Source organism: Podarcis raffonei, chromosome 16 (assembly GCF_027172205.1).
Source record: "Podarcis raffonei isolate rPodRaf1 chromosome 16, rPodRaf1.pri, whole genome shotgun sequence".
Lineage (NCBI taxonomy): Eukaryota > Metazoa > Chordata > Lepidosauria > Squamata > Lacertidae > Podarcis > Podarcis raffonei.
The window spans coordinates 30,016,163-30,029,790 of record NC_070617.1 but is presented as its reverse complement, the minus strand read 5'-3'; the positions used below and the strand labels follow the sequence as shown (position 1 = coordinate 30,029,790).

Sequence of the window (13,628 nt, the reverse complement as noted above, 5' to 3'; positions counted from 1 at the left end):
CCTTCCAGTGAGCACTCAGGGCTGATTTCCTTAAGAATGGAGAGGTTTGATCTTCTTGCAGTCCATGGGACTCTCAAGAGTCTCCTTCAGCACCATAATTCAAAAGCATCAATTCTTCGGCGATCAGCCTTCTTTATGGTCCAGCTCTCACTTCCATACATCACTACTGGGAAAACCATGGCTTTAACTATACGGACCTTTGTTGGCAAGGTGATGTCTCTGCTTTTTAAGACACTTTGAGTATTTCCTCTTTTTTTTTAGGAATGGCAAATCAAGCACATTGCAAATGTTTTGCTGGGAAATTCAGGAGCACATTACTTCTGGTCAAAGTATTAATTGGGGCACTTTTCCCCATGCTTGCTTACTTATTGATTTATTGCTTTGTTTTATTGAGATTTTTATTGTTGTAAAAGTAAATGAAAACAATAGAAAAAAGAAAAAGAGGCTACATGAATTAAAAAAATAAAAGCAGAGAAAACAGCAATCACAAAATAACCAACAAATATAATTAAGATTACAAAACTGTATACAGCATATATGTTGATGGAGAAACTATTTGTTTACCTCAAGCCAGGATAAATCAAGGTTCCAGGCTTCTATTTACATGTAAATGTGGCCAGTTCCTATTTTGTCTGAGTTTGCTGTTTTCCTCTTCCCTCCTTGTCCCTTTTGTCTTGTGTGTCATGCCTTATAGGTTGTAAGCCCAATGGCAGGGATTGTCTTGTTTTAACATTACATTACATATAAGCCACTGTGGAATTCTTTTTGCCTGAAGAGTGGGGTACAAATGATCTAAATAAATATGCGTATTGTTGTGTTGTTATTATTTCAAATGAAGTTAATATGGAGGGCAGAGTTACTCTGCCGAGATCATTTTACTATTGCTCTTTTTCATACTGAGAAGGGGTGGATCATACCGCTTAAGGATAACGCAAACTTCCTCGTCATCTTAGAAAAATGAGGTCCACGGGAATTAATTGCCTTTATTGTTCTCTTCACAGGGAGCAAACCAACGGCCACAATTGCATCGCCTCATTTCAGGAAGCCTCTGGCAGCAACCGGACATCAACCTCTGCCTTGAGACTCACTAGAGAGTCAGATAATTAGTGCCAAGTGTATACTGTAATTCCCCCAACACAGAGTGAAAATGCAGGTGTTTTAAGGCAGACGGGGTGTGTGTTTTGATGTCATAACGGGGGGGGGAATACTTCTGATAATGAATTACGCATAGGAAAGTTGCATAGGGAAGGGTGGAACATTTGTCATACGGCCACATGGATCAGAGGACTGGCTGAACGTCAGATGGAGACATCCTTGCGCAACTGCCAGGGCCCCAATTCCTGGGAGTGTCTGTTGCTGACAGTGCCGGATTTACATATAAGCTAAACAAGCTATAGCTTAGGGCCCCACTCTCTTAAAGTTAAAGGTAAAGGGACCCCTGACCTTTAGGTCCAGTCGTGACTGACTCTGGGGTTGCAGCGCTCATCTCGCTTTATTGGCTGAGGGAGCCAGTGTACAGCTTCCAGGTCATGTGGCCAGCATGACTAAGCCACTTCTGGCGAACCAGAGCAGCGCATGGAAACGCCATTTACCTTCCTGCCAGAGCGGTACCTATTTATCTACTTGCACTTTGACGTGCTTTCGAACTGCTAGGTTGGCAGGAGCTGGGACCGAGCAACGTGAGCTCACCCCGTCGCGGGGATTCAAACCACTGACCTTCCGATCGGCAAGCCCTAGGCTCTGTGGTTTAACCCACAGCGCCACCTGCGTCCCTTTCCCCACTCTCTTGGGGGCCCCCCAAAAAAAACTGAAGGAAAAAAACAACTGGATGTACATTTCCAAAATGTAAGATAAAAAACAAATAAAATAAAACCTACATACAGCAAGTGTTTTGTGTTGTGCAGGCTCCTATGATGTAAGTAATGGGGCCCTGCCTGCTAGGCTGCTCCCTAAAATATCACTGGTTTGCTCATTTCTACATACAGTGGGGTACCTTGGTTCTGATATATTCAACACACAAAAACAGCGAGAATTTGTCGTTGGCAAAGGACAGCTGGACATATAAAGGGCCCCATTACCTTCAGTAGCTTAGGGCCTCATCAAACCTAAATCCGGCCCTGGTTGCTGACCCCTGCCCTGGACTCCTCTGACTCCTCCTCACTTTCTTTTACCATACCCCTTGCTTAGTGTGATTACATTTAGTGTGATTATTTATTTCTTAAGAGCTGCCTCCAACTAAATTCCATTCAGAGTAAACCCCTTGAAAGGAATGTCTCTAAGTTAGCTGTGCCCTCAGTTTCAGTGGGTCTGTTCTGAGTGGGGCTAATAATGGAGACCCCTCCCAAATTTATACCCCACCCTTCTTCCCAAAGGCACCCAGGACAGCAAACACCAGGCTATGAAAACAATGCAATTAAAAATAAAATAAACATTTGAAACATTTACAAACCATTAAAAACAAAAAAACTTATCTGAAGCATATACATACCATTAAAAATATTTTAAAACTATCACATATGCACACACCTGATAACTTCACTTCTCCTAAGCCAGGGGGAAATACAATATAGCTTATAACATTGATATGGCAGCATGGGAAAGATCTTGGAAAGGAGATGTAAAATTTACAGCATGCTATGCATTAAAAGAAAACTGCATGAAGATGATTTATAGATGGTATTTGATGACTAGAAAGCTGGGAAAAAATGTATGTCTAAATCCAATATACGTTGGAAGTGTCAAAAGGAAGAGGGTACTTTTTTCACATGTGGTGGTCCTGTAAAGTTGCAAAAGCCTTCTAGGAAATGATTTATAATGAATTGGGGGGGGGGGGTTAAAATAACTTTTGTTTTTAAAACCAGAAGCTTTCCCTTTAGGTATACTTGGAGAAGGGGTGCTGAAAGATCAGGGGAAAAAAACATTTATGTATGCTACCACGACTGCCCAGATGATATATGCACAAAACTGGAAAGAGGAACCGACACCAAAAAGAGATGATTGGCAACTAAAATGGATGGAATACACAGAGATGGCGAAACTTACCAGTAGGTTAAGAGATCAGGATGATAAACACTTTGTAGCAGAATGGGGGAAATTTATTGAATACATATGAAAACAAACTGTAAACAATTAGAAACATTAGCAGGATTGATATAAACACAAGCACTTAGGATGCTAAGGGAATTAAAAAGGATAAATGGGTAAAAAGGAAAAATAAAGATATGCAGTAAGAATTTGATAGAAAAATAAGAAAACGCAGAAGAGGAGGGAGGGAAGTCGCAGAAAACATTGGATTTGTGTGTGATTTATAGTTATTGTTGAATATTGTAAAATGGAAAAAGATATTTAGAAAAACCACAAAGTGACTTACTTCTCAGTAGATGTGTATAGAGAATTATAATATCACCACTTGATTCTGCTTGATGAGTTGCAGTGGGATTAAATCGGTTTAGGGCTGAGTAACAAAACTTCACTTGGGCTGTATATTTTCCATCTTCCAAAGTGATACATCTCAAAAGATCTAAGAGTTTGTCCTAACAAGCAACGGGAGGGAGATGCTTACTAAATGCAATATTTGCCTTTCATGATCCCCCGCCTTCCTTGATAGTCAATGGGGATTAGGTGTTCTTAAAACAATTTTGCCTTCTGTTCCTCTGCTGCAGTAACTCTTAACTGTCTGGCAAAAGATAAAGGCTAACAGAAGAGTAACATTTGGTTGAACAACCAATAATTAGTTGTTGTTGTTTAGTCGTGTCCGACTCTTCGTGACCCCCTGGACCAGAGCACGCCAGGCACTCCTGTCTTCCACTGCCTCCCGCAGTTTGGTCAAACTCATGCTGGTAGCTTCGAGAACACTGTCCAACCATCTCGTCCTCTGTTGTCCCCTTCTCCTTGTGCCCTCCATCTTTCCCAACATCAGGGTCTTTTCCAGGGAGTCTTCTCTTCTCATGAGGTGGCCAAAGTATTGGACCCTCAGCTTCACGATCTGTCCTTCCAGTGACCACTCAGGGCTAATTTCCTTAAGAATGGATAGGTTTGATCTTCTTGCAGTCCATGGGACTCTCAAGAGTCTCCTCCAGCACTCAAAAGCATCAATTCTTCGGTGATCAGCCTTCTTTATGGTCCAGCTCTCACTTCCATACATCACTACTGGGAAAACCATGGCTTTAACTATACGGACCTTTGTTGGCAAGGTGATGTCTCTGCTTTTTAAGATGCTGTCTAGGTTTGCCATCGCCTTTCTCCCAAGGAGCAGGCGTCCTTTAATTTCGTGACTGCTGTCACCATCTGCAGTGATCATGGAGCCCAAGAAAGTAAAATCTCTCACTGCCTCCATTTCTTCCCCTTCTATTTGCCAGGAGGCAATGGGCCCAGTGGCCATGATCTTCTCTTTTTTTTTGATGTTGAGCTTCAGACCATATTTTGCGCTCTCCTCTTTCACCCTCAATAAAAGATTCCAATAATTAGTACTTATTTACTAACTAGGGATGGACAGATCTGTCAATTTCAGTTTCTATGCATTTCTCATTTTTCCAACCCTAAATTTTGTTCTCCACATTCCCACATCAGTTTTTGTTGTTTCATGGGTGCAGGTGGCACTGAGGTCTAAACCACAGAGCCTCTTGGGCTTGCCGATCGGAAGGTCAGCGGTTCGAATCCCAACCCTAAATTTTGTTCTACACACTTCCACATCAGTTTTTTGTTATAATGCTATTGTTTGTCATCTGCTTTGAATGGAAAGCAGTCTAGAAATACAGTGGACGCTCAGGTTGCGAACGTGATCCGTGTGAGAGGCATGTTCGCAACCTGCAGCGTTCGCAACCCGCAGCGCCGTGTCTGCGCACATGTGTGTCGCGATTCAGTGCTTCTGCGCATGCAATTTTGCACTTCTGTGCATGCGCCAAAACCCAGAAGTAACCCATTCCGGTACTTCTGGGTTCGGCAAGGTGCACAACCCGAAAATGCACAACCTGAAGCGTCTGTAACCGGAGGGATGACTGTACAATACAGTGGTACCTCGGGTTAAGTACTTAATTCGTTCCGGAGGTCCGTACTTAACCTGAAACTGTTCTTAACCTGAAGCACCATTTTAGCTAATGGGGCCTCCTGCTGCTGCCGCGCCGCCAGAGCACAATTTCTGTTCTCATCCTGAAGCAAAGTTCTTAACCTGAAGTGCTATTTCTGGGTTAGCGGAGTCTGTACCCTGAAGCGTATGTAACCTGAAGTGTATGTAACCTGAGGTACCACTGTAAATTAAACCAAATGTTTAAAAAAGTAAGTTCTTTCCCAGAGGGAAAGATTTCTCCCCACTGGTGCAAGCAGGTAATTTTGGACTCTAGTCTTCGCAAGAATAGACGAACTGCCTTATACGGAGTCAGACCATTGGTGCATTTCCAACACTGACTGGCAGGGTTTCTCTATCTTCCTGCCTGGCGCACGTCTCACACGGGACGCAAGCGACCTCCCTGGCACAGACGGAGCCTTCCCCCTTCTTTTTCTCCTTCCTTTCTAAACCCTGGGAAGTACCTTTGCCCCATGGCACCCTTTCCCCACCGCAGTCACAAGGGGATGAGGAGCGGGCGGCGAGCGGCTTCCGTTGACTCCCGCCCCGTCGAACCGTGAGTCACCCGCACGCGTCTTTGTGTTGCCCTGTTTCAACCGCTGCCTCGCAGCCCCCTCATTGGCTGCGAGGGGGCCGCTGCCCTCTCCCGATTGGCTACGGCGCGCCTGGGCGGGGGAGGCCCTCCGGCGGGGGCAGCCAGGGTCCGCCTGCCCGGGCATCGCGGCCGCCTCTATAAAGAGGCACGTCGGGGCGGCTTCTGCATGAGACTCAGGCGGCAGAGCGGGCTTGCAGGAGACGCAAGGAGAAGCAAGGCTGAAAGAGGCGATCCGGGCTGCTCGGAGGAGAGGAGATCCAGAGGTCAGATCCCACCCCGTCTTTGGAGAAGCGCCGTCGAGGCCAGACGCCGGGATGGCGTCCGCCGCGCTGCAGATCCTGGGCTTGTCGCTGTCGCTGCTGGGCTGGCTGGGGGCCATCGTGGTGGCCGGCTTGCCCATGTGGCAGGTGTCGGCCTTCATCGAGAACAACATCGTGGTGGCGCAGAGCACCTGGGAGGGCCTGTGGATGAACTGCGTGGTGCAGAGCACGGGGCAGATGCAGTGCAAGGTGCACGACTCCATCCTGGCGCTCAGCCCGGAGACGCAGGCCGGCCGGGCGCTGATGGTCATCGGGGCGCTGCTGGGGCTGGTGGCGCTGCTGGTGACGGTGGTGGGCGCGCAGTGCACCAACTGCGTGCGCCCCGGCAAAGCCAAGGACCTGATCGCGGCGGTGGGCGGCGGCCTCTTCGTGGCCTGCGGCCTGCTGGTGCTCATCCCGCCCTGCTGGTACGCCAACATCGTCATCGGCAACTTCTACGACCCCTCGGTGCCGTCGTCGCGCAAGCGGGAGATGGGCGCGGCGCTGTACCTCGGCTGGGCCGCCGCCGCCCTCTTGATGGTGGGCGGCTCGCTCATCTGCTGCTCCTGCGCCCGCAAGGGAGACCTCTCGGCTTTCCCCGTCAAGTACTCGGCTCCCAGGAGGCCCGCCACCAACGCCGCCACTTCCAACGGGGAGTACGACAAGAAGAACTACGTCTGAAGGCGGCCCCGGCAGGGGAACTTCGGCGGCGGCCGTCGGAGCCAGCGCAGCGGGGACTTGGCGGGGAGGAGCGGCGGCGGCGGCATTGGCGCGTCTCCTGGCCTCGCCGTCGAGCTTCCGAGGGGCGATCGCTTTGGCAGAAGACCAGCGCTCCCTCCCTTTTAAACTGCTTTTGTCTCTTCTTCCCAAGAAAACTCTTTTGCGAAGAAAAGGAATCGCGCCCAGGAACTCTCCGTTGCATTTAGGACTCCTCTGGGTTTGGGGGGGGGAGGTTTTTTGGACCCCCAAATTGTACCGATTTCGTGGCGTCGCTTCTGAACTGGAAGCTTCGGGTGGGAACACACACACACGGTCTGCTTCTTTTAAATTATATGTAAATGGGAGAATTTGCACTCTAAATCAAGCCGGGCAAAAAAGAAAAGAAAAGAAAAAGAGCATGTGTTTGGCTAGCTTTGGGAAAGCCATCCTGATTGTAAATATTCCGGGTTGGGGAGGGGGTTTGCCTTGTTTTGTACTGTTTCACATGATCCAAAGGGATTCGCTGGGTATTAAAAGCTGAGCAAGCATTGCTTAAGATGTAAAGCTGGTTTCAAGCGGCACACTTCATGTGGTTGGGAAGGCAGGAGTGTTAGATGTTTTAGAATTGGTTTTTTTAATGGCTCCTCGAATTTGCATCTTTGGAGTAAAACTGGAGTATGGCTGTGATCCCAAGTGGTCTCAGTTCGGCCAGATGTGAAGTCAGTGGGATTGTGCAAAGGCTGGCTTGGGGGTCAGAGCTTCCCTGTGTTCAAAGGGCAGGGCGCTAATAGGGTAAGATTTCCTCCCTATACACTTGCCTTAAAAGTGTTGGGTTTTTTGTTTTTGTTTTTAAATCAGTGTATGTTGTTAACTATTAAGCTGTGCGATAAGGAGGAGAATTTCACACTTGGATTTATTTTTTATTAATGACCGTGTCAGTATTTTTTGCCTCTAAATAAAAATCCATCCCGGTTCCAAAAGACTGGTCAAGTAATCAGTTTCTCAAGGTTTCAATTCCCAATTTTTCTTTTTCGTTTACATTGCACTCTTAATTTACAGAATTGCTTTTGCATAAGCTTCGATCATTTCAGTGGGGTTGACACAGGAGTCAAGACTGGTACTGGATTCTACCGTTTTGTAACCTAAACTTAATCCTCTGTTGTTCCGAGCAGTATTTTCGAATCCAAGATCATCGACTGTTTTATATATTGTGTATATTTATATAAATATTACAACTGCATGGTGGTTTTTTGGTCATTTTTAAGGAGGGAAACCGTATCTGCTCACGTTTACCAAGTGTCCCTGAAGCTGAATTGAGTTCCTTTTGTCTTTCTTGCTGCCTGGTCTGCTTCCTTTAGTTCTGTAGGGAAAACCCAGATGGGGTACAGGCACTTTCAGACTGTAGCTATTTTGGGGTGGGATCCAGTCATGCCCAGGCAGATTCAGGTCGTGCAGTGATAATCAAATGGGAGGTCTCCTTGTGCAACAAACCTGCTTTCCTAGAGGATCAGGCCAATGACCCATGTAGTCTAGCCTTCTGTCCTCACAGCGGCCAACCAGTGCCCCAATGGGAAACCTGCAAACTAGACGAAAGCGCAGGAAACTGATAGGAAAATGCACTGGAAACTCTGGGATGGTACTTTCCCATTGATGCAAAGTTCTCTACCCTCCTTGCAAACAAATGGGGATGAATGTTCAAGTAAAAGAGGTTGCCTGTCAATGTCCAAACAGGTTTAAGACATAATTTTGAGAGTAGGCTAGCAGGAGAGAGACCAATGCTTTTCCTCTGCAACCTTTGTGTGTGTTTGTGGCTGCTGTCCGACTCTTTTGAAACTTAGCCCAGCCTTCCTCAGCCTCAAGTTGTTTTTCATTCTGGGTGCTGAGTATTTGTTTAGTTTCAAAGCCCTGCTTGGCGGTGCAAGGAGATTAGTTCAAATCCGGCAGGGGTGGGGGCGGGTGGGCTGCAAGCTCAACGCTCCGATTTTAATAGCCGCCAACCGACCTCTGTGGGTCTGATTCTTCGGGGCATGAAACTGGCATATCTTTTGTTCACATGCCTTTCTCTGTGTGCCGGAGCACAATTCCTCCAGGAAAAGGTGGGTTTTCTTTCATATGATTCAAATGCCAGAAGGAAAGCTATTGTTAAAACTCCAGGTTTGAATGCATGTTACAAGAAAAGAAATTGCGTAGAACGGAGCAAATGTTTCCGCTGAGTAAAATTGCTACAGCTCTCTGCTGCAACAGCTACAAACCTATAAAAAAAATAGATGTGGCAGCAGGTTGTGACTTCAGGACAGTCTTATCCCTTAATACGGGACGCGGGTGGGGCTGTGGGTTAAACCACAGAGCCTAGAACTTGCAGATCAGAAGGTCAGCGGTTCGAATCCCCGCAATGGGGTGAGCTCCCGTTGCTCGGTCCCAGCTCCTGCCAACCTAGCAGTTTGAAACCACACCAAAGTGCAAGTAGATAAATAGGTACCACTCTGGCGGGAAGGTAAACGGCATTTCCGTGTGCTGCTCTGGTTCGCCAGAAGTGGCTTAGTCATGCTGGCCACATGACCCGGAAACTGTACGTCGGCTCCCTCGGCCAATAAAGCGAGATGAGCGCCACAACCCCAGAGTCAGCCACGACTGGACCTAATGGTCAGGGGTCCCTTTACCTTTATCCATTAATACAGTCTTTGCCAACCTGGTACAGTCACCGCTTGCTTGCTGAACGCCTTGGAACTCATACGTTTCAACTCCGGAACGATCGAAAACCGGAAGTGAGTGTTGTGGTTTTCGAACTATTTTCAGAAGCCAAACATCCAGTGCAGCTTCCTTGGCTCCTGCAGCCAATCAGAAGCCACGTCTTGGTTTTCAAATGGTTCTGGGAGTCAAACGGACTCCTGGAACGCATTCTGTTCGAGAACCAAGGTACGACTGTACCCTCCAGTTGTTTTGGACTACAACTCCCATCAGGCTGTGTTGGATGGGGTTGATGAACATTGTAGCCCTGCAAAAGACAGATGGAACCATAGGTTGCCTTAGGCTGAAAAGGATGGTGCCAGAAGTAGAAAAGATACAGAAAAGAGTGACACGTATAATGTAAGTGTTGGAGTACCTGTCCGATAAAGGAAGACTCAAACATTTGGGGGTTTTCAGTTTAGGGGAGAGACCACTGGTGGGGATGATAGGATTTTAAAGGTAAAGGGGCCCCTGACCATTAGGTCCAGTCGTGGCCGACTCTGGGGTTGTGGTGCTCATCTCGCTTTATTGGCCGAGGAAGCCGGCGTACAGCTTCCAGGTCATGTGGCCAGCATGACTAAGCCACTTCTGGCGAACCAGAGCAGCGCACGGAAACGCTGTTTACCTTCCCGCCAGAGCGGTACCTAGTTATCTACTTGCACTTTGACATGCTTTCAAACTGCTAGGTGGGCAGGAGCTGGGACTGAGCAACGGGAGCTCACCCCGTTGTGGGGATTCGAACCGCTGACCTTCTGATCGGCAAATCCTAGGCTCTGTGGTTTAACCCACAGCGCCACCCGCGTCCCGATAGGATTTTAGGCATGCAGAAAAGTGGGGGAAGGACTGTAGCTCAGTGGTAGGGCATCTGCCTTGCATGCAGAAGGTCCCAGGTTCAATCCCTGGCATCTCTAGGGATTGAACTCCTACAATTCTGATTCTATGAAGAGTCTGTCCGAAACCCTGGAGAGTCGCTGCCAGTCAATATAGGCTGGATGGAGCAATGGTCTGACTCTGTACAAGGCAGCTGCCTGTGTTTCTAAGTGGCTAGAAATTTCGGCATCTTTCTCTCCCTTCATTGTCAAAGTCTGGGTAATCCGGTGAAATGGATAGGCAGTAAATTTGAGGCACTGGCTTCTTATGAGTTACTAGAATTGGATCCCCCTCCATCACCGGCCACAAGCTCAGACATCACTGTCAATTTCCAAGACAGTCTTCCAGAGAGGCATCATTTTTCATGGTGTGTAGGGTCCATGAAAGGTTGCTCTTGTTTGTTACACACACAGGTGTTTACTGAGATTCTGAGCCAAGTCACACCATTATTTGTCACTCTTTTTACACTACACTACACTACACTACACTACACTACACTACACACACACATATTATTGGCAACCCAGTCCAGAAAAAGAGATTGGCATGAACAGGGGCATCTTGGAAGTGGTTTACTGAAAAATGAGCTGTGAATTTTTGAGGTTAAAAACTAATAACCAGGACTATTCAACATTCTTTGTCCATTAACAGAAGGGTAGATTTAATGCTGCTCCCTGGAGGAATCTAACACAATAGTTGCACTCGTAGAAACTTGTGCCTAGAGAAGGATTTCGCAAGTAGGGTTGCCATATAAATTCGATTTCCTGCACTGGCAGATGGTTGGGCTAAATGGCCTTTGTGATCCCTTCCAACAATTCTATATCCTTCATTACTGGTAGGCCTGTGCAATTATTTTAAAATGTCCCTTTAATGATCTCTTCCTGTTGTTTTAAAATGTTTTCATGTCCCTGTGCACTACCCCGATGTTTTGCGAAAGAGTGGTGAATAAATACTTTGATAAATGAATCAAACGAAATATTATTAATGCAAGCGAGAAATCCTTTGCAAAAATGTCTGTTTCCTGTTTCGAACATGGTCACTCCATGCTCTCCACTTCATGCCAGACGAGATAAAGACATCTTCCTGTTTGGTATTTCTAAAACCATAAGAAGAGCCTTGATAGATCAGGCCAGTGGACTATCTAGTCCAGCATCCTGTTCTCACAGTGGCCTGTGAGGAGTCAAAAGCAGGACCTGAGAGCAAAAGGACTTTCTCCCTCCTGTGGGTTCCAGCGACTGGTATTCAGAAGCATCGCTGCCTCTGAGAGCCAGTGTGGTGTAGTGGTTAAGAGCGGTAGACTCGTAATCTGGTGAACCGGGTTCGATTCCCCGCTCCTCCACATGCAGCTGCTGGGTGACCTTGGGCCAGTCACACTTCTCTGAAGTCTCTCAGCCCCACTCACCTCACAGAGTGTTTGTTGTGGGGGAGGAAGGGAAAGGAGAATGTTAGCTGTTTTGAGACTCCTTCGGGTAGTGATAAAGCGGGATATCAAATCCAAACTCCTCTTCTTCTTCTGACTGTGGAGGCAGAGAGCTTAGTCCTCGTGGCTAGAAGCCACGGATGGCCTTCCCTCCACAAATTTGTCTAATCGTCTTTCAAAGCCATTGAATTCTCCTGAACATCCTGGAGGTCCCGGGCCACAGAGAGGTTAGGCTGGCCTCAAGCAGAGCCAGGGCTTTTTCAGCTGTGGCTCCGATCTGGTAGAACGCTCTGTCACGAGAGACTAGGGCCCTGCGGGGCCTGACATCTTTCCACAGGGCCTGCAAGACAGAGCCATTCCACCAGGTCTTTGGCCAAGGCACAGCCTGACCCCCTCCTTTGGTAATCCTCACAGAACTCTAGCCCAATGGTTGCCATTAATTTGATCTGAACTGATTTAATAATGAATTGATTTTAGAATGCTGTATTATTTTATTGTTGTTAGCCGCTCTTCGGCTGGGGAGGGCAGGTTATAAATAAAATTTTATTATTATTATTATTATTGAAGTGATGGATTTTGACCAGACCCTCCAGATGAAACCCCACAGCAAATCTACTTCAAACCTGGCTGGGTCAACAAAGGGGAAATTACCCAGTCAGCAGGCAAAAGGGAAAAGGAAACGCTCAGTCACATCTGCAGCAGGATGTTTAAGGCAGCATTTCCCCTTCCTGCCCACAGATGTATTTGCCGTGCATCTGCTCTTTGGAGAATACTCCAAGCTCCTCCACCCCATTCTACGCTAACAATTGCATTGCATGGTTTTTTTATATAGCATAACACAATCAAAGTAGCCTACAATGATACCATAAACACACACAATGCCTTGCGGCACCTTGAAGACTAAAGGCATGTACACATTAGCAGCTCGAAGCACAATGAGGTCATTTCCCCCCAAGCCACCCCGGCTGTGTTTCGACCTAGGTTTCACATTGCTGTACACAACATTACCTGATTTGTTTTCCCGCACAAAACCTGATTTCCTCCCCATCCTGTGCCTGCAACCTGCAAAACTCTTATCTAGGGGTCAGCAAACTTTTTCAGCAGGGGCCAGTCCACGGTCCCTCAGACCTTGTGGGGGGCCAGACTATATTTTTGGGGGGAGGGAAGAATGAATTCCTATGCCCCACAAATAACCCCGAGATGCATTTTAAATAAAAGCACACATTCTACTAATGTAAAAACACCAGGCAGGCCCCACAAATAACCCCGAGATGCATTTTAAATAAAAGCACACATTCTACTACAGTGGTACCTCAGGTTAAGAACTTAATTCGTTCCGGAGGTCCGTTCTTAACCTGAAACTGTTCTTAACCTGAAGCACCACTTTAGCTAATGGGGCCTCCTGCTGCTGCTGCGCTTCCGGAGCACAATTTCTGTTCTCATCGTGAAGCAAAGTTCTTAACCCAAGGTACTATTTCTGGGTTAGCGGGGTCTGTAACCTGAAGTGTCTGTAACCTGAGGTACCACTGTACTCATGTAAAAAAATGCTGATTCCCAGACCGTCCGCGTGCTGGATTTAGAAGGCGACTTGGCCAGTGGCATTGACTGGCTTCACGGTTTTCCCCACATTGTGATTTCTGCATAACACACACACACACACACACACACACACACACACAATGATTTGGAATATATTGCCAGGTCAAAAATTATGAAACCGCTATCACGATATGGACTTGAAACTTGTTTTGGACAATATATCAACATATTGCCCAACCGTACTGCTAAGTTTACTTATTGTTTGTAAAAGTATTGCTATATTGCCATATGACAACATATAAAGGAAGTGTGCAACCCTAAAACGCCATTCAAAACAACAGGAGGAATTCAACACAGTGCTAAGCAGATTGCTCCGTCAGCTTGCCTGATGGACCAACCTGCCCTCTTTCCCCCCTG

The 13,628-nt window shown here is 47.0% G+C and overlaps 2 protein-coding genes and 1 non-coding gene across 3 annotated transcripts in view; all 3 read left to right on the top strand.

Annotated features, from left to right (window-relative positions):
- The window catches only part of C16H22orf39 (chromosome 16 C22orf39 homolog), a 191,844-nt gene that overhangs the window by 112,123 nt on the left and 66,093 nt on the right, over positions 1-13,628 (top strand). The window lies entirely within an intron of this gene.
- CLDN5 (claudin 5) lies at positions 5,789-7,895 on the top strand. The gene has a single exon (XM_053369294.1). It carries the CDS (start codon positions 5,972-5,974, stop codon positions 6,635-6,637), a length of 666 nt encoding a protein of 221 aa, XP_053225269.1. The 5' UTR covers positions 5,789-5,971; the 3' UTR covers positions 6,638-7,895.
- Positions 10,222-10,293, top strand: TRNAA-UGC (transfer RNA alanine (anticodon UGC)). Its single transcript has one exon. It is a non-coding gene; the product is annotated as a tRNA-Ala (tRNA).

What these genes read in the sequence shown, in the direction of transcription:
- CLDN5 (XM_053369294.1), top strand. Translation starts at nt 5,972, where the DNA reads ATGGCGTCCGCCGCGCTGCAGATCCTGGGCTTGTCGCTGTCGCTGCTG.